This window comes from Echiichthys vipera (genome assembly GCF_963691815.1).
Source record: "Echiichthys vipera genome assembly, chromosome: 17".
Taxonomy (NCBI): Eukaryota; Metazoa; Chordata; class Actinopteri; order Perciformes; family Trachinidae; genus Echiichthys; species Echiichthys vipera.
In genome coordinates, this window is record NC_139842.1 from 7,987,472 (window position 1) to 8,008,619 (window position 21,148).

A 21,148-nucleotide genomic window follows, 5' to 3' on the forward strand; every position below is an offset into this window, starting at 1 on the left:
TGTGAGGTTGGAAACATCAAAAATGTTTTGAACGTATGTTGGGACTATAACAGCTTTAAGGTAAATGGTTTTGGATGGAAGATAAATTAAATACATTTGTTTTAACTCCTTTTTGCCATAAGTAATGTTACACTATGGCTTTTCCCTAAAGTTAAAGTTGATTTTAGTATTATGAACCTAAAGAAGGATTGGATAGAAAGAATCATTTTTACAGGTATTTAGAGATAATTACTGATGGCTCAAAGGATCCAAATGATCCTGTTGGTACAGGAGTTTACATCCCGCTTTTTCAAATTCAGCGGAGCAATAGGATAACAGATCAACAATCAGTTCATTAGGCAGAGAGGATGGCAGTACTTTTTGGGCTTTAGTGGGTGGAGGAAGTCAGAGCAGACAGGGTGCTGATGTGTGTGTTGACTCTGCAGCAGTGCTATTGAGCTTACAGACTATGTAGTCACTCAGGGAAGATTTGATGTATGAAGTTCTTCAGTGTCATTTCAGAATTCAAAGAATAGGGCTTGAGGTAGAATTCTGCTGGGTACATGAATAAAAGGCAATGGATGTGCAGATAAAGTGGTAAAAGCAGCATTAAGTGCAAGACATATCACTGATATTCCATTTTTGGCAGAAGAGGTGGGACGAGGACAGTGAGGGCAGAGCTTATTATAGAATACAAAACACAGTCAGAGCACAGAGGGAAGAAGTAGAAGAGATGAGGTAGTTTTATCAAGATTAAGATTCGATCCCACTGGATTAAATAAGACATTATCTTTATTGGGAAAAAGTTAATTCAGATCTTTGTACAGTATTTTAAAAAATAGAAAATGCTGAACATGAAATTATACAATGACGTAAATACTGTATATCAAAGAAAGGACAAGGTTGAACGACAGGGTGAAAGAGGCAGGACGTGAGTGGAATTGGGCAGGGGAACTGGAGACGCAGAGAGGGGTCATAGAGTTTCTAAGTAACACTGGTTTGTTTTATAGTTTGTTTTTGTTTTGTTCCATTATTATTATTGCTCTTCTTCTTCTTCTTATTATTATTATTATTGTTATTATTATATAAGAGAATTTAATGTAAAACCATAGCCAACTAGAACCTGTCCTACATCCTCCGGCTCAGTAGGTGGCGGTATGTACCCTACAGTTGGTGTCGCAATCCGGCTTAAGACGCAGAGAAGAAGAAGAACAGTCCCTATCGCCTGAAGAGCTGCTGTCCAAAACAAAACCATATTACTAAAAGTCTTCTTAAAGGTAGGAGCTTTGTGTTAGTTGCTTTATTTATTGTACGCAACATTAACGTTAGATGGTTCACCAGTTACATGCTCACAATACAAGCGTTAGCTCACCTTACATGTTAGCATAGATGCTAATGTTTACCGAATCAGTGCGCAGGTTTGCCACTGTAACTTGTTGCTCGATCCAAAAAAAACAAACCCAACTAAGTTAACCACCGATGTTGTTATCCAACTAACATGCCAGCGCGTGACACCCCCCCCCCCTGTCAATATCGACACTTAAGCTAATCAATAATAATGGAGCAAAACAAAATGAACTGGATGTTGGTGATGGACTGATGACAATGTTAGTCTCTTCCCTCACTTTCTTCATTCTCTGACGATTCCCCACTCAACCAACACATCTGCACCTTTTGTCTTGACAGTTTACTGCGTGTGTAGTAAAATATGGTCACCAAACACAAGAGGCGCACTGGTGGGCCTCAGAAGCTCACAACGAGACCGTTTGACTCTCGAGTGACAATTGGACCAGCATTTAACAGGTGGCGTGCCCTTAAAGCAGCAAATGGACTCAAATCGGATGCAGCAGTGGCCCTGAGTCTGCTGGATGGGTGAGTTTACCTCCGAGCAGCTTCATGATCGCAGAGCAGCTTCATAAATGTTCGTTGCTTAACAGTAGGGACGCGTAGCTTGTGGTGTTTTCTTTTTTGGTTTGTTTTTGTGTTTGTTGCTATTTATTCAAGATTCAAGAAGCTTTATTTATCCCGAGGGAATTGATTGTGCAACAGTTTCAATACAAAGATGGGAAAGGGTCAGAGTGACAAAAAGCATAAAAACATAAATCGGCGGCAGTAGCTCAGTCCATAGGTGACTTGGCTGGGAACCGTAGGGTCGCTGGTTCAAGTCTCTGTGTGGACCATATATGGAGCGTGGACTGGTGGCTGGAGAGGTGCCAGTTCATCTCCTGGGCACTGCCGAGGTGCTGTTGAGCAAAGCACCAAACCCCCAACTGCTCGGGGCGCTGGTCACTGGCAGCCCCCTCACTCTAACATCTCTCCTCAATTGCATGTATAGGTCTTGGTTGTGGATGTGTGTTTTTCGGGCCTGTGTGTGTAACATGTATGATAATAAGAGTGAAAATTGAATGTTGGGATAAAAATAAAGTAATTCTTCTTCTTCTTCAAATAAAAGTAAAGCTAACATCAAATAAATCAAACAATTAACTAAATGTGACAGAGTGCAACAGACGTTGTGGTTAAACGTAGGTATATACAATATACAACAATACGCAGCGTGCAGTTTAGCAGCATATTGAAATAAAATAAGTACAAACTAAATAAGTGATAAGTGATGAGGAGCGATTAAGCGTGACAGTGTTAAACGTGTAGCAGCATTTCTTACTGAACTAAGTTACAGTACAACTAATAGTACAACTAAATAAAGTGATGCAGTGATGATAAAGTGATATAAAGTGACATTTGCTCAGGACACAGTGTCTCCACTGTTCCTTACCTGACCGGGGGGGAGATGAATTATAGAGTTTTGATAAATCTTGATTATAAAAAATAAGCCATTCAACCCTTTATTATACTGTCTTTGAGTGAGCACACCTTCAATCACACAATCTTTAATATAACCTTTCACATGAAAAATATTTTTTTGTATGCCTTTTTAACCTTTTACACAACATTTGGCCTGCTCAATATTGATACAACACAACAAATACACACTGGCCACTGCAATCGGTGAATACCTCCTTATTTGGCGATATGTCGATCGCTGTCAACAGGGTAAATATCTGCATAACTACTTACAGTTAAGCTATTCAAATTGACTTTGACCAATAATATAATATACATGTATGCAGCTGTTTTAATCCAGCGTTGGCATATCCTGCTGCCGATTTTGTTACTATCCTAACTAGGTGGTTTTACCGTTTACCGTATAAACGATGGACCTGAGGGGATGGATTGTGTAAATCTCTGAAAGTATTATGCAGCTCTTTGCTTGTACTGATGCAGGGCAGCCCAATTAATTAAAGCATTTATTTATTTACACATTCATTTATTCATTAAATTCAGCATGTATTCTCATCTCATTCTCATCTCATCTTCAACCGCTTATCCGGGGTCGGGTCGCAGGGGCAGCAGCTTACTTATTATCATATTTATTTATTCCTGTATATATTTATACACTTATTTTTGCATTTATTTATTTATTTATTGATGGAGACTTTAAGTCATGTTCAGTCCTTCATCATTCTGGCTTCCTATAACTGAACGACGGTGATACTGACATTTAAAATGCATGCTTTGCACAGTGTTTGCTTAACGAACAGTCAGCCACCAGGGGGCAACAGGGAGCTTTTGGCTCCACGTTAAGGAAGCTGCTGTGCCGCTGCGTGCGCACCCTGCTGTTGGGGGCGGGTGAGAAAGGTAAATGGCTGGGGCTGAGGGCGAGGAGCGGGTCCCCCGACACTGAGCCTCGTCATTCTTTGTGTGGTAGTATTTCGGATTTAGGGCAAGTGATGTGAAGCAAGAAAACTGCATATGCAAAGAGTGCACGAGACTCATCTCTGCGAACAACAACAACAACAACAACAACAACACGACTAACCTGTTTAACCACCTGCGAGTCCACCACAAGCTGCTGTTCAGTGACTGCATGGAGGCGAGGAAAAGCAGCGCCGGTCACGTTCCCTCGCTGGATCGCCGTCACCGTCAAACGACTCTGCACAGCTACAGCTCGTCACCCAACAGGTGCGCTGAAGAACCATGTTTCAAACAAAGTTAGAGTTTCGGTGAACCCAGCAGCGTCGGTCGGACCCGGACTCGGTTGAGGACACTGAAGACAGAATCCGAAGCGCCAGTTAAGGGAAATTTGACTGAAATGTGTCACTAGTCAAGTGTAACTTCTTATCTTTGTAGCCATATGTCGTTTTAACGGCCTAAGTGATCTTTGTGTTTACAAGACTGGTCAAAAGGACGCTGACACCGGGAGTTAGTGGTTGTTCAAATTAACATCCATTTTGTCAAAACATCCGGGGCCATACTTCAGTCCTTCACAATAAAATGACATGATTTAGCAGCTCCTAAATATACTGTAAAGCCAAATTAATATCCATTTTTAATGTAAACCACCGCCTGAGCCGCTCGGACTGAGCGACGGTGCTTCTAATGTGAACTGTTATCACTGCAGAGTTTTTCTGCAGTATTTTGAAAGGAATGTAATAACTTTCTTGTAGTTGCACCTGACAGCTGTTTGGCTCAGGATGCATGATTGTGTAAAGGGGTAGGTCATCTAGCAAAAAATAGACTCTTATCAGCTTTACTGCTGACCTCTGAGGAAGCTTCTTATTGTTTCTTTGCACTGTTTCTAATGTTCCTTGCTCCTGCACATTTTTCTTAGCACTCAGCGCCTGTACAACTAAATCAAATCTGTTTTTATGATGCTTCTGCAAATGGCTTTTCAAGATGGAAGTTTATGACAGATAGCTGTTTTCGCTCACATGTTATATTACAGCAACTCTTATTATCTCACCACATTGTGCCACAGAAAGCATGTTTGCAAGTATTCGTATGCCGCTTCAAATATTTGTTATGTATTGTGTTTATTGAAAACATTTGTTGTACTTGGTGTTGTCCTTCAGGCTTTCACTTGAGATTTTAGTGGTAAATATTAGGGGTGTGACGAGGCCCTCAGCTCACGTGACGAGACGCTACACGCTTTTGAGTTCACGAGGATAAGATTTTAGCACTATTTTTAACTTTCTATATTTTATTGATTTCGATTTCAACAGAGAGCCGTGGGGGTGCGAGAAACATCGTCCCTTTTTAACATAGCAAGATCTTGTGGGATGATATCTTGTCCCACCCCTAGTAAAAATGAAACGATGTGAAATGATTGGGTCAGCTCGAATGTGCGACTATGATCATACAACATTTCCAATGTCGAGCATGAGGGTATTTTAATTCTATGAATGATGAATGTTGAATTGTTGATATATTGTTAGACCCCAGTTACCCCCGATTGTTCCAAATTCAAAAGACTGCGCCTACTTCGACATTAGAGATAGATGGGGCTCTTTAGGGCTTGTTGTAGAGATTGTCGTAGAGCCATAAGGCAAATGGATTTCGATTTCAACAGAGAGCCGTGGGGGTGCGAGAAGCTGGTGTTCAGGTGTTAAGCTGTTTTGTTGCTGGATATGACGGAAGTGTTTTTCTATAAAGAGATGTAGCCATCTTCTTTTGCTCAATGTGATATTTTCCCATGCAATATGATCCAGGTATCAAGATCTTTGTGTGGGGTTTGTAACTTCCTCAGTGTCGAGTAACAAAAGTTATCAACTGACTAGTGAATCTTGACAGTGTGTGTGTTTGTGTGTATGCATGCAGAATGAAGAGGTCGTCCTCCAGTCCAGCCTCCTCTGAAGTCAGTGATAAAAAGATGAAATTCTCCCAATCTGAAGTAAGAGGCAGTATTGTGACATACTGTGGTTACATGGTGACTTTTTCAAATCTATATATTGTATTAAAACTATTACCTGCAGTAACTAAATGCATTTGTTTTCACGTTTGTTTGTGTGTCATGTGTGTCCGCAGGTGCAGATACTGATTGAGCAGGAGGTTCAAGCTGCATTGAAAGAGAAAGAAACAAAGCTTCAGGATTTAATAGAAACTATAAAAAAGCTGGACCGTGACGTCGACTATGAATGCTCCATGCAAAAACTGCAGGTCGGTGGAAGTAGTGTGTGTGTGTGTGTGTGTGTGTGTGTGTGTGTGTGTGTGTGTGTGTGTGTGTGTGTGTGTGTGTGTGTGTGTGTGTGTGTGTGTGTGTGTGTGTGTGTGTGTGTGTGTGTGTGTGTGTGTGTGTGTGTGTGTGTGTGTGTGTGTGTGTGTGTGTGTGTGTGTGTGTGTGTGTGTGTGTGTGTGTGTGTGTGTGTGTGTGTGTGTGTGTGTGTGTGTGTGTGTGTGTGTGTGTGTGTGTGTGTGTGTGTGTGTGTGTGTGTGCGTGTGCGTGCGCGCGCGTGTGCGTCCTTATCAACCGTTTCCCTGCCTCAGCCCTTTCTAAATTTGACAGTTGCTTACAAGTCTTTTAAGCATCCATTCTTCTGCTGTCTGGCTTCGTCCATTGTTCTTTGTTATTCCTCCTTTTTTTTACCCCTTAGATTAAATCCACTTGAATAGTAACTACAGATGCTTACCATCATAACATTCACCTTCTTATTAACGTTTTTGTTATCCTGCCATATCTCCTCCTGTTCCTGTCTTTCTTAGGCTCGGGTTGAAGCAGTAGCCAGGAGAGCAGGAGAAGCTAATGCCTACTTGACAAAGACACACGTATGTTTTTTTGGCCACCTCTAACTACTGCACACTTTCAGCTAAAAAAAAACATTGATTTATCAAAATGTTCAGCTCTTTTGTGCCAATCTTCAACTTTCTTTCTGCCTTTCATACTTTTTCATATATTCACCTTTTTCATATTTGATATGTAAAGAAAAAAAATATATTTTTATATATACACACACACACACACACACACACACACACACACACACACACACACACACACACACACACACACACACACACACACACACACACAGCATGCAAAGAGATTATTGTATTAAGAATATTTTTGATCAGAGCTCTTTAACAACACACTATGGCTGTTAACAATATTTGAGTGACAACAAAGGAAGCAAAGGAAACGGATCAGATGAGCCATGGATTGATGTCCAGATTTTTGCAGACTTTCTGAGTTGTTCCAGTTTGAGTTCCTGTAAATTTTTGCATCTAGAACTTATTTTTCTGATTATTTCAACACCACGTGTTCACATGAATTTTCCGTCAGGAATGTAATAACTTGTAGAGACATCAAACAGCCGATTTCAGGATATAATGATGGTCTGACAGTAGTGTAGTGAGGCTCGGAATGCACATTTTTCTAACTCATTTTTATTAGTACACCCACTAAATGCACAAGTGTAGCACAAATGCTCTACCTCACAATGTAGAGCATTTGTGCCACAAAAATGTACCCCCCACCCATTTAGGATTTTTCTGACACCACATGAATGCAACACAAATACCCTATCGCAGTGATGAAAGTAAAAAATGATTTGTGCATCTGCCCTGTGATTCAGATATGAGAAAAACCAAGACAACCATAACTTCCACAGGATCTAAACAAATGTTTGCCTTTCAGAGCCAACTGCCACCTCTTGCTAATGGCGAGATCACCAGGTATGTAGAATCAGTTTCACTTATATTAGTCCTAAGTGAAAGTTATGAAGGTCTTGATGTGAATTTGTCCGTAGATTTATTTGCATTTTGAGACGATTTGACTTGATGTCCAACTCTGCAGGGCAGACTCTGAAGATGAAACAACAGACACCAGGGCACCAAGTAAGAGCCAAGCTAGTGCATGCACCAATTAATATTTGCATCTGTGGGTTGCATGAGTATTCATTCTATACAATTTTTATTTTTCAGTTGGCAAAAAGAGCATGGAAAGCATGGACAAGAGTGGAGATTTTTTTAAAATCATGGTAAATATGTAGTTATTTATGTTGGAATAATCAATTATCCTTGTTTAATCAGAAAACAAGTCAGTCTTAATTGTAGTTAGGAAAATATTATTTATCAGGGTTAAGGGCTTTATGGACAAGAAGTCAATGTACTCAGAGAAAAGCATTCATGTCAAAATTGGTTATTTGACTATAAATGTAGTGGCTACACTGTTTTGACAGTTTTTAACATTTAAGCTGCGTCCACACCAGACGCGAATGGCGCGAATTGAGCAACAACTCTACATTGAAAATCAATGTAAATGGCACGATGACACGCGATTCAGGTGGAGGCGGCGCGAATGGAGCGTCTGGCGCGACGAGACACTCCATGAATGGAGGGTCTGAAGCAGCACGTCTGAGCAACGCGAATAGAGTTGAAAATATTGAACTGACATCCAATCAGCGACGAGTTCATACTGTTGTTTACATTCAGACCAACATGGACGAGAAGCTTAATGTAGCTGTGTGTTGGCACCCGGTGCTCTATGACGCCACTGCCGTCTTCTACTGGGACAAAATAGAATAAGAGCAGGCGTGGGTGGAGGTCAGTGAGGATATGGGACTCTCCGGTAAGTTTTGAAGCTATCTGTGGCTTGTTTTACTACGTTGCTGACCATGTTTCTCTATGAAATGTTAGCATCACTTAGCGACCCCTGGGCGTGAAGTGCTAATGACGCGAAAGACGTGAAAAGTCATGAAAATGATCAAGCGGCGCCTTACAAGCGTCTGAAGGGATTGTATTCGCGTCATTCACGCCTGGTGTGATCGCAGCTTAAGGTATAACTTCATCAATCCTTTCTGTCTAGGAAACTACAAAAAAGGCACTACAGAGGATGCATACTGATAATGAAGGTAAGATATATAAAGTTTAAACTATTGTAATTTCTAGTGACATTATTTCGCCACATATTGAGAAAATTGGCACTACAATTATAGAAGTGCAGTGTTTCCCCTACCATTATGTTAGGCCCCCAACGGCATATGGCTTGTTTCTACTGTGCACGGAGCATTCGAACAAAAGAATTTCCCCCCGGGGATCAATAAAGTATTCTGATTCTGATTCTGATTCTGATTCTGATCCCCCACTCCCCTTGAAAGTCAAGTTGATTTCATTGAATTGTATTTTCTGAATGGCGTCAGATCCCAAGAGAAGTCATTTGAGGATCCTTTTCTTATAGAACATCTCTATACCTTATCCTTTCAGTAAACAAACTAAATAGCCTTATGTTATTCATCTTATTTACACGACAACATGTCAATTCTGTCCCTACATAGTTGCATGTTTATAATTCTCAGAAAACTTAGACAGCGTTGGAGATTCACTAAATTGTTTGGGAAGAGGCTCCACTCCAGCAGGAAAAACAAAACTGAAACTTATCAGAGATCCTATATTGTTAAGTTCAAGAAAATGATTCACAAAAAGGTAACTAAAACAGAATTAAACAAACTGAAATGATTTCTTTAGTTTGTTGTTTTTGAAACCATAAAGTGATTTCTGATTTAACTTTGGACTGTTTCTGTTGGATAACATTACATTTTCTGATGCTTAGTGTAGCTCATTGTGTGATACACTGATTTAAACTGAGTTTGCGTTGTGTCTCTGATTATTGTTGTATAATTGTGATCCTCCTATCTGGTGATATTTAATGACTTTTAACACTAATTCATTTAGCCATGTGGGGATTGACCTTTAATACGAACCTAACCATTAAATCGTCTGATTAAACACCGACTGGCACGCTAAAAAAAGAACATAGAGGAAACCCGCTACAGTGCGTTGGAAACACATGAAAACCATGATTCCTTTGAAAAATGTTTTTTCATTGTGCATTGTCATCCCCCCTCCCCCCAACACTGTAAACCTGGGGGAAACACTGTAGTATATTAATAGTATTTATAATCGTGACCTAAATTAAATAATATGAGTCAGTGAGTAAATTAATTAATAACCACATCCTTTTTCCCCTACTCTTTCCTCTTCCTTCCTGTGTTACTTGTCATTACACATAATCTGTGTTAAGCTTTGAAGGCTGCCATGGCAGATTTAAGTGAGGATCGGCCTCCCCCAGTTTTAACCCCTTATGGCAGTCCTGAGTTTAAGGTTGGATGCTTCATAATTTAAAAAATATTCTGTTTAAAACATGCCAAACATACATCTGTTATGTGTAGGTAAGGGTCAGTTTTGTGTGTAATTTGTCTCTTGTCTTTGTTTATTGATTTAGGGACTTCACGTGTTCATAAAGAAAGAACCAGAAGAATATCACTTAACGGAAAAGGCAGAAGAAAAGCGCAGAACGGAAGAGGCAGAAGAAAAGCGCAGAACGGTAGAGGCAGAAGAAAAGCGCAGAACGGTAGAGGCAGAAGAAAAGCGCAGAGCGACAGAGGAAGAAGAAAAGCGCAGAGCGACAGAGGAAGAAGAAAAGCGCAGAATGAATGAGCCACAACAAAAGCGCAGAAAGAAAGGACCAGAAGAAAAGTGCAGAACGAAAGAGCCACCAGAAAACAAGGGAAAAAGGAACAATGTTGAGGAGTCCTTGCGGTGTGAGGAACAAAAGGTTATGGTGAAAGACGAATGTCTCTCTCCTGGTCAGAGCAATACTCCCAAGCACACAGAGCAGGTAATGCATACACTCAAACTAATCCACAATAATAATAAGATAATAATAATAAATAAGAGTTGAAGTGCAACCTTATTGTATCATTACACAAAGTCCCAACTAATGAGAGCTTATAATCTGAGTAAATAAAGAAAGTCTGCCGTTCCCATTACCTGGAACTAATTACATACACACCTGAAACTCCAGGTCATGCTCTCATTGGAGGATTTTAAAGATATTTTAAATAACTTGGAGGTCTGGTTGTAGATATTCTGCATGGTATATTCATGATTATGCTCGTTTTTGATACATATTTGCTGTTTAACTTATTTGATACATTTTTATTGCATTATAGTGATGTATTTTATATTGGCTGCTCATTATGTTCGTCAGAAACATTGTTAGTCGTCCTGCTGTCGGTCTCAGGACGCTCTTTAATGTCAGCAAACTCTTCCTGTTATATATATATATATATAAAAAATCCTCCAGCCTCTCAAATGCAGTGTAATGGTTAAAGCTAATAACGCAGTAACATTAATGTTATATGTTCAACAATAAACATGTAACGTAAACTTGCCTTGAGCTGACATTAATTAACAAGTATTTCTCCCAGTTTAACAGCGTTAGCCAGCAGATGGTGTCAGCATCTGCAAGAAACACTTTTCAGAAATATGTAATTTGATGAACGACAATCTAAACATTAATCTCTCACAAAGCTAAGATTAGTAACAAGCTAACGTTGATAGTTTATGCAGCTGAGCTTCACACAAACGTTGCATTCTGTTATTCTGCCGTTTTGGCTTCGCCTGAAGTTATTAAAGCCAAACAAAGCGACAAACGGTAATACAAACGGCAGAAGAAGACCGGGCTGAAGTTAGTTTGATGTTGGATATCTGGATAGACTGGGATTGGAGTGTGTCTGGTGAATATCCAACTTAAAAACTAACATCGCCCCAGCAGCAGCAGCAGCAGCAGGGGACGTGCTCTCCGTGTCATCTGTGGAGTGTGGCCGCCTGTGCATCTCTGTGGGAGAGAATGACTTTCTGCACGAGTCTCAAATCTCGAGTCCCCATCTCTGCTGAACAGACAGCTAGAAATGCTCTACAGCGACACTAGCGCCTGGCGTACCTAATAGCTCTTCTGCAAAGCAAACGGGGAGGAGTATCGATATTTGTGGCTAAAAAAAATCGCTGCTTTCTGTGGAAATATTGATTTATATCGCAGAATCGATAAAATCCCACAGTCCTAGTAGTAATTTACTTGACTGTTTGCTACTCACATTAACTTCCACTCCCTTTCCTTTTTCTGACCCTAAGGAAACACTTTTCCATCCTCCTCTTCCACCCACCACCTTCCCCGCCATCCTGAGCATGGAAGCAGCCTCATACAACATCCCCCAAAAACCAGAAGTATATTTGGCTCTCGTAAGGAACGTTGGTCTCTCTGTGCACTGGAAGTTTGAGAAGGAAGAACCCTGTGCTCCGCCCATGGATTCTTACAGGTGAGAATCAAGCGAGAGATTCAGTGTTGAGTAGGCAGGTTTCTTCACTGCTACCCTCTGGATGAAATCACGCTTCTGAACAAGATTTTCAGATTATTTTTGTGTTCACTGATTTATCTTCAAATCGTTCAGTTGTTGCGTGATTTTAAAGACATAATCCATAAGATTTCTTCTAGTTCATTGACTTTTAAGATACTATCTAAGAGCGAGTTAAAACAATGGTGATTGATCATATGATCCACTAATGAAAGAATATGTACCTGCCTTTTTGTCGAGTATTCCCATCTGTGTGTCTCCGACATTCCCTCCCTAAATACAAATGCGCTGCATTAGTCAGCAGTAGTTAGTCTACCCAGCTGAAGCTTGGCCCTGTTGGTTATGCTGCATCCATTTGTACTCAGGAATTGAGATTGTCCATCCTCCTACAAGTAAAACTGCAATGAAAGGGAACTTTCAAGTCTGAATTCCGAGTCAGGCTCACTCTTATGCGTCTGGGACATGAGGTCCCAGAGGTTCGCCTGAAGTCACGTCTTACCGCCAGAAACGCCTATCTCAATTCTTACAGATTACAACTCTTAATGACGGTAACCAGATGTTGACAACGCCTGACACATTAGTACTATCTTGCTCTAGGTGTGATATCTTTGAACAAATGTCTGAAATATATACTGCTTATGTCAACATTTGACCACCAGATGGAGAGTTCACTACAGCTCTAGACTTTTTCAGTTCCTCACTTTTTTACACATTCTCTTTTTCTCTTTCTGTCCCTGTTGCAGCGTCTTCATGGCTGTGGAGAAGGTTAAGGGTAGTGGCGTCTTCCGAGATTGGACCAGCTTTGGTGAGGTGAAAGCCCTCCCTCTGCCAATGTGTGCAATGATTAGCAAGTACAAGCCCGGGCGCAAGGTGTGCGTCACTGTGGTGGGCAAAGACAAGTTCGGCCGGTACGGACCATACAGTAATGTTGTAACCAAAACCATACCTGAGTAGATGGGAGAAGGACATGGAGTCCAAATGCCTCGAGGTTGACAACACGGAGAGCATCGGGAGGATAATGATTTTTTTTTTCCCCCGTTCTCGGATGCAATGTTGCATTCCAATTTTAAAATTTTAAAAACGGAATGAAATAGAACTGAGATGCATCCAAATGTTAAACACTTTGCTGCTGTCTAGTATGGTTCCAATGGAAGCGGTATAATATATATATTTTATTACATATTTAAGGCACCTCTTTTTGTGTTTGGTTGTCTGCCACTCATACAGAAGTCATTTAAGTTAAGAGTTACATTTTAATTAATGAGCCAATAAAGTTGACTGTTTTCGCTCTGTATAATCTGTCTCCACTTTAAGAATGTAAGAATCTCAAACATTGCATGTTGCAACTACATTATATTTTAAAAGTTTCTTGCTTTTCTGTTTCATTGAGTACTTTGCATTTTTTTTGGCTGCTGGTCAGAATAAAGCCATGTACACAAACAACCTATAAGAGCTCATGGAGCTGATGTCATATTAAGACACAGTTTGAAATTATTAAAATACGTTGGTAATAATCAACATGCTGGTACCAGTGTTTAAGCCGTAATCCCATTCTATCTATGATGTGTTCTCATTTGTTGTCATGCGCTTCACGACACAATGTTCAGTGTATTGATTGTAAATGTGGAGCTTGTTTTTCTGCTGAAATCCTATTATGAAACTTAGCATTGAACTGCTTTGCTCAGTACCACCTATCAACCCACGAGCAGCCGATAGAGGGAGGTGTCGGCTCTGTGTTGAGTTTGGCTTTGCACCAGTCAAACTTTGTTCTTTACACAGGATGCAGTGCTTCTTTTATTTCACATGTACACACTGAATTCTGCTCTTACCTCCTGCTGCAGATGTTTCCTTTTTTCCTGCTTGATAAATCTCTGCTTTCTTGCCAGCTGGCAGCAGTCAACAGTCTGCTCACTCTCTCACACTGTTTCCTGCTCTTAATATTCAGTTTGTGTAAGTGAGGGAGACAGGACACAATCCCTATCAGTCACAATAGAGGCATGGCATACTCAAGCCTCTGTTGTGACTGATCGAAACTGGGGTGACATGAGGTTGACTTGCAGACCTGGCTTGACCTTTTAAAGGGCCATTTCGCTCAGATCACAATGTTATCTCTCGATATATCTGCCTGTTCTTCTACGTGACAAAACTGTAAATAATTGTGATTAGCATCTAATGCGTATGGATCCATAACGGAAGTTATTTCACATAGATTTAATTCTCCTTTTGTGTGCATATTATTTAATTTTATTTCTTAATTTATTTTATCATTTTCAAAAAATGTCCCTGTAAATTTAGGTCAGGTCTTTTGTTGGAGTGAGATCCAATTTAGAGGATCCAGTGAAGAAGATCCAGAGAGTCCATAGATGGCGAGTCTCTCAGCTTGATCCCAGCATCTCTGCCTTGTGACAGTCTCCTGGATTGGGATGCAAAACTGAACTGTAAATATGAACAGAACCAAAAAAAAATGCAGCTCAGTTTTCTCAGCTGTACTTTTCTGGTTCCACAAGAAAGTTATTCATGCAGGATTCTCCCTGCCCTTTCCTCAAATGAAAGCTAAGAGGCAAGAATGTTATGTAGCCAATTATTATTTTTTAAAGATAATTTTTTGGGCAGTTTTCCAAGCCTTTTGTTGGATATGACAGACAGGAAATGGGGTGAGAAAGAGAGGGAGACATGAAGCGCATCGCAGGTCGGTGTCAAACCCTCGGCCGCTGCCTCAAGGATCTTTAGTCTCTTTACTTGGGTCGTCTGCTCTAACCGCTCAGCCACCGGCCGCCTCACAGCCAATTATTTTAACAATGTTTTTATCAACAAGGTAGATGGTTTAAGATCTTGCATGCAATTACATAATGCTAATGTATCAGACAACATTGTTAGTATTGTGAAGGATAAAACCTGTTTAACTTTCGAAGGTTGACCAAGCCACTGTTGAGGACAAGTGGCTCTCTCTTTCAGATGACACATCTCCCGACGGGGATAACAACAATATAATCACATCATTAGAATAGCATAAGAGAAGCTATAGAAACATTGGAAATAATAGCGCCTATGTTAAACGTAAATCTAAGTCTTTAGGTGAGGGGATTATTTTACGTCTTTGATATATTTTTGGTGATGTACAAATCACTGTAAATGTGTAATGCACACTATGATTCAACTCATCCTTTGGCTGTTGGAAGGTTTTCATCGGATCCTTTGAAGTTTACCTTGCAGGTTAGCCCTGCAGCAAAGGTTACCATGGTGATACTTAAAAGCTGGCAGTACAAAGCTGTGCACATACAGACTCAAGACAATGATAGACAAAATAACAGACTAATAAAAGCAGACCGTATAAAAAAAGGATAAACGAAACATTCAAACTTAATGCATACTTTAGGGTTCTCTATGTGAATACAACCTGTTAAGCAACTGAATATAAAAGATGTCAGTGCAGTTTTTACATTCTATAACGAAGACCAGAGGGGGAGTACTCGGGGAAGAGAGGGTGAAATGGATCATCCAGTATCCTCAAGGCCAAATTGATTGTATTTTCATCAGTTAACCCTGAACCTCCATAATTGCGGAGAAAACCACAGGAAGACAATACAGACTAGAAAATACATTTCCTGCAGGAAATACAGTGTGAATGCATTTCAAATCATTGTTGGAAACGCATACATGTTAAATAACTGCCTTAGGCTTGAAATATGGAAACCTAAAGCCTATAGAAGTCAAGACTTGAGTTCACATCTCTACAGTTCTCCAAGGTGTGTTCATGTGTCATGCACTGTTACCATTCTGACACTTAACATGCTGACAGTGATGAAATCCACTACACCTGTGATATAGTAAAGGCTGTAGTGGAATTACCTTCACAAAAACCATAAGCAGGAGCCATACGTGTTGTGGGTTGTGTTTGTCAACATCAGCCTAGGAGTCTCATGAAGCCCAGGGCTGCTTGATGTGTTCTCCATGGCATTGCTTTATCACAACACTACAGAGAAATCGGATTTATTAAAGGGAGAGAGTGGTCCATACTATCAGAAATGGAGGGAGATTACTATTATATTACTATTAATATCACTTCAAAACAGTGATTATCAAAAAATACCACTGAACATTGTAGTGAAGAGTAACAAAAAGGTTGCAGTACCATTCATTCATTGATCTTGAACCGCTTGTCCCTGTCGCGGTTGCGGGGGGCTGGAGCCGGTCCCAGCTGACATCAGGCGTGAGGCGGGGTACACCCTGGACAGGACACCAGTCTATCGCAGGGCACATAGAGACGAACAGAGACAGACAACCATTCACACCTACGGGCAATTTTAGAGTCATCAATTAACCCGACACCTGCATGTCTTTTGGATTTGTGGGAGGAAACCGGAGAACCCGGAGAAAGCCCACACAGACACGGGGAGAACATGCAAACTCCACACAGAAAGGCCCCAGCCGGGACGCGAACCTGGAACCTTCTTGCTAGTTGCAGTAGTATCAGTAGTAGTATCACCAGTAGTTGTAGATTGGAAATGAACCCTCAGCTCCTCAAGGTATTCATTGGCTTAAATCTGTTGAAAAACATTTAATATTTTATGATGTACAAGACCAAGACAGCCTAAAGGTCCTTAAAGAGATTCACATTTTGACATTTGGATGGTTTTTGTAGCTCAAAGCCTGCAGGACTAGTATGTGACTGAAAAACGTTGACACTAAACACTAAGGTGATAACCAAACCAAAACTTTAAAGGACTATTAACACACCTAGGAACATGTTTCTCTTGGGACCAATTTATTTCTACTCTTTTGTAAATGTGATGCAAAACTAAAACTTCTATTTGACTGACTTCCTTGTGTTGCATTTGTGGTCAATACTAAGCTAGAGTTCGGTGTACTTACCTGGGAGTGGGTTAACATTTGTCCTGCATTCTGAAGAGCACATACTGCAGAGTTATTTTCTCTCACAAGTAGGAATATGTGTTTAATACATGTATAGATGGCGAAATGTGTAACCATTTAGGCGTATAGGCTTCGAGGAAGGTCTGCTGTTGTGCTGTTGGTCAGGCACATTTGATATGTGTGTATGAAGGAGTGGGAGTGCAACTGTAAAGGGAATCGTTAGACCCACATCGAATGCCTGTTCCCAGCATCAGCAATAGTCTGTGTGTTTGTGTGTCTCCCCCTGACCAGCAGAGTGATAGCCCTCCTAAGGCCACTTAAGAGCACAAACCCACAATCACACTGACACACACATACAGGCACACACAATGGCCTAATTAGAGCTGACAGCAGAGGAGAGAGCTTATGAAAAAAAAAAAAAAAAGATGGTGCACAGAAGCCAGAAAAAGCAGAGGTGGAGCAGAGAGAGTGATTAGGGGGCGAATGCGTTCTTTAAAGTTTTAAAGTGAAGTGTTTGCAGAATGCTGAGCTGCTTCCTCAGTCCCTTCCCTCCTCTAAAATGGATGCTGTGTACAGAATTACCTATTTCATAAATGTGTGCTTGACACAGATCTACTTGTCATCTTCTTTTTGTGAGCTCTGGAATTGTAAGGAATAAGGAATATTTTTGATTCATAGCTGAAAATGAATGACCTCTAGATTCTGCTGCATAAATGGAGGATCACAAACGAATGTACTCAACTAAAGGTTTGATTCACAAACGGTAGTGTAACGTTTGTTCGTTCGACAGCAGGAGCTCAAACCCGACATTTAGGGCCCGAGGAGACAGACGATCAGGGGTAACTGCTCAGAGAAGAATTAGCTGGCCTTAATCTAATGACACTGCATCAGATGTTGAGCCAGGTTCAGCTTTTTCTCCAGACAACCCTGCATTGTTTCGATGGAGCTCTGTGTTGCCCAGCCACGCTGCACCACCAGACTGACTACCATTAAAATGAAGGCGAGGCCTGTTATTTTTTCACTACTGTCAGAAATCAAAATTCGAAATGACAACCTGGGATTGAAAAACAACATCTCAATGAACCTTGTTTTGCACTTTCTACCACCACATAAGAAATGGTGTATGTTTATGGTATCTATCCATCCACCCATCATCTTCAAGAGGGGGGCTGGAGCCGATCTTCACATTGAGGAGAAACAGTCCAAATGGAAAAACCTTATTTTTATATGGTGCACGTTTGAATAGTTGTTGCACAACGTTTTCTCAATTACGGTCGAGTGATTACTGAGATATTTCCACATCAATAAAAAAGGCAAGACACACTGATAAAGGGACTTCACACACTAAATGATACATTAAAAGACATTGGTCTACGCTGACTAGTTTCATTTAACCTCTGCAAAATAATCTATTTGCAATGAGCATTTTGAAACTTATCAAAGCCGATAATTTATTAGACTGAGTTTTGTCTTAGTATAAGGCTGTCATTACAGTCTGTTGGTCACAAAAGTTTTGTTTTCATCCACTGCAGTCCAATGTTGTAAAACCATAAACCACCAAGGGGCAAAGTTCTTTTTATAGGCACTTCGTGATCAATGATCAGATGATGGCATGATTTTTCCTCCTGCCTCCATTAAAATCTACATAGCAGAACAAAATTAGACGACTTAATGTTTTTTTAAATGCACAAACAATTGTCGCAATAAAACTACTCATCACAACAATGTTGCTAAGATCCTCAACCGGAAGCCAAAAGCACAGCTAACGTTAATACAGAGTGCTGTGGTTGGTGGCTCTTTATCAGCACTCAGAAGAAACAGGTGCTCATTTTGGCTGCTACATAAGTCTTATAGTGTATTTATAAGTATTTCAAAAACTACTTGACATTCAAGTCGGTTAGAATAATGTGTATTTTAGAAAGAGAGGAAGAACTTTCTTTCTGAAGAAGACTAACAATTCTGCACATGATTCGTTTTCAGTGAAACCTCACGTAAAGCCAGTCAACTAACCTGTGGTCTCAAATAATGATGCATGTTTAGTGTTTTTCTTGCTGCCTGTATTTTATGTTAGTATAGCAGCGCCATCATTTCTCTATTTATGTCAAATGCCTGTTTAGATGGATGTCATACTGTAGTTACCACATAAAGTACTTACTGATTAAGTGCGGTCCAAAATCCCCAGCCCAAAAATGCAGAAGAGTACACTGAATTGCTGGCTAATTATTAACAAAGGAAAGCTACTAACCGGCTGGCTATAATCTTTGATGCATGTGTCAGACGGTGGGTCAACCTGAAATATGATTTCACAAAAATGACAAAGACATGAATCAGCCGAATGAACTTAGATGCTGCACTATGCGCTACAATTGGAAGGAAGTCTGACTTTCCTCAGAAAAAAGTAGTTGCTTTTAAAGATAAGACAAACAGACACACACACACACACACACACACACGCACACACACACACACTCTCTCTCTCTCTCTCAGGGTCCTCCCACCAAATGTTTGGCTTCCTGCATCTGTTATCGTTCTGGGCAACATTCACAAAAACACACCCCACTGAAAACATTTCCTTACTGCAGGATCCAGACACAAAGGTAAAAAAAATACATTTGAGTGTATCTGTTCCTATTTGCGTGTGGGGAAATATTCTATCCTTGATATTTTATTAGAAATGAATAGTCCAGTAAGATATCTCACAAAGTGTTTGGTAAAATAAATAGCAAACATTGCATTTTTGAAAATGAAAGTAAGTTTGGCTATTCTGAGGAAAGCAAGCTAGCATGGCATTTGTCCAAAGAAAACTTGGTGACATTTAAATACCTTCTAAACGACATATTCAATGAGTTGACACTAAAGCAGCAACATCATGGGGATCAAATGTTCTGCACTCAGGACGGGTAAAATAAACCACAGACTACACTATAGAGAGAAGTAGAGAGAAATCTCCTTCCCTCATAAGACAGCCATTTCTGCAGACGGAAGTGGGAGCCATAACACTGTAAACACAGACAGTACTACTAACTACTAGTTATTAAGGATACAGAAACAAAACCAGCTATTCAGTAAACCCTGCCATAAACTTATGAGTCTATTAACGACTAATGGGGTTTTAATTGTACGTGGTGAGTGAATATCCATTATTAAATGATATCTTCTGAGTCAGAGGGATTCAGCCTCTGGCGTCATCAATGTCACCACATTTATGCTAACTCTCTCCAAAATGTGAAGATAGCTACCCTTCACGGGGTGAGACGAGTTTTGCGTTCGTTATTTTTTAATTAACAACCGTGGACTTGTCACGTTAAAGTTATGCTAGCAAAAGTAATTTTACCTTAATATTATGCCAGTAACTTAAATCAGCATTAAATCAGCGTATTAGGGCCATTTCATGAAATAAATAAATTATGGACCCGGTGGACGGTGGTAATTATTTATTTTTGGCAAATCTACGAGAAAAAACTTGGATATTCTCTGTGATTAAAGAGCTATGAGAAAAAAAGTGATATTTCATCCAGTCTACATGCAGTTTCTCATCCATAGCTGCTGTTTTACACAAACACAGTACGCTACTCTGCAAATAGCAAATTATTGAACCAAGTTAAAAGGAAAGCTGTCAGTAGCTATTCTAATTATTCTTCTTAATTTGCCACACATCTTTGGCCAAGTCTTGTAAATGTAGCTGCTGGCAAAAACAGCCGTCTCTATCAAAGGTAAATCCACATGACTACTTATTTTGCATGACTTCGTCAAACCTTGTACGTATTCTTTCTTCTTTCTGAACTCAGCACATTTTTCAAGTCTGCTGCAGACATAGTACACTGCATGCTGCAGCGTCTGTGGTGATCCTATACAAAACACAATTTTTTTTACGACTTTTTCGTCTCATAAATCTGCTACCTTTTTCTCGCAGATTTCTCAATTTTTTCAAATTTCGATTTTCTGTCGACAGACGCTGAAATGTTAGCGTTAACAGAAAGGCTACAGTGAATGTTAGCTTTCTAAGACCATGACATGACCATGGCATTTTTTTTTTTTTTACAATATGTAGCTCACTTAAGTATCAAAATAAAACTGAGTTTGCTTTTAGATGAGTAGCTTGCCTGAACTAGTAAATATTGAACTCCGTAACTATATACAATTTGATTGTATAAGTACTTGTATTATACGTACTGTATATGTATTTCAAAATGATATCTGTTGTAATTGATCTTTCCTAATAGGCTCAAGAGGAAGGGGAGCGCTGAGTTTCCTCATGCTTCATAGACATCTCGATAAGAGGAAATACTTCTGAAGTTTTGTTTTAATTTATTAGCTGGTAACCCAAAAAA

At 40.0% G+C, this 21,148-nt stretch overlaps 1 protein-coding gene across 2 annotated transcripts; it reads left to right on the top strand.

Annotated features, from left to right (window-relative positions):
- The first annotated feature begins 1,168 nt into the window (after positions 1-1,168).
- atf7ip2 (activating transcription factor 7 interacting protein 2) lies at positions 1,169-13,399 on the top strand. 2 transcript variants are annotated; one of them, XM_083930965.1, is made up of 13 exons: positions 1,169-1,256; positions 1,666-1,851; positions 5,635-5,707; positions 5,842-5,973; positions 6,517-6,579; positions 7,448-7,485; positions 7,607-7,647; positions 7,735-7,790; positions 8,618-8,663; positions 9,833-9,912; positions 10,034-10,429; positions 11,725-11,909; positions 12,689-13,399. In XM_083930965.1, exons 2-13 carry the CDS (start codon positions 1,688-1,690, stop codon positions 12,897-12,899), a joined length of 1,485 nt encoding a protein of 494 aa, XP_083787091.1. In that variant the 5' UTR covers positions 1,169-1,256; positions 1,666-1,687; the 3' UTR covers positions 12,900-13,399. The 2 variants fall into 2 exon arrangements, with proteins under 2 accessions (XP_083787091.1, XP_083787092.1); XM_083930966.1 differs by lacking the exons at positions 1,169-1,256; positions 1,666-1,851 and adding an exon at positions 3,681-3,999.
- The last annotated feature ends 7,749 nt before the right edge of the window (positions 13,400-21,148 follow it).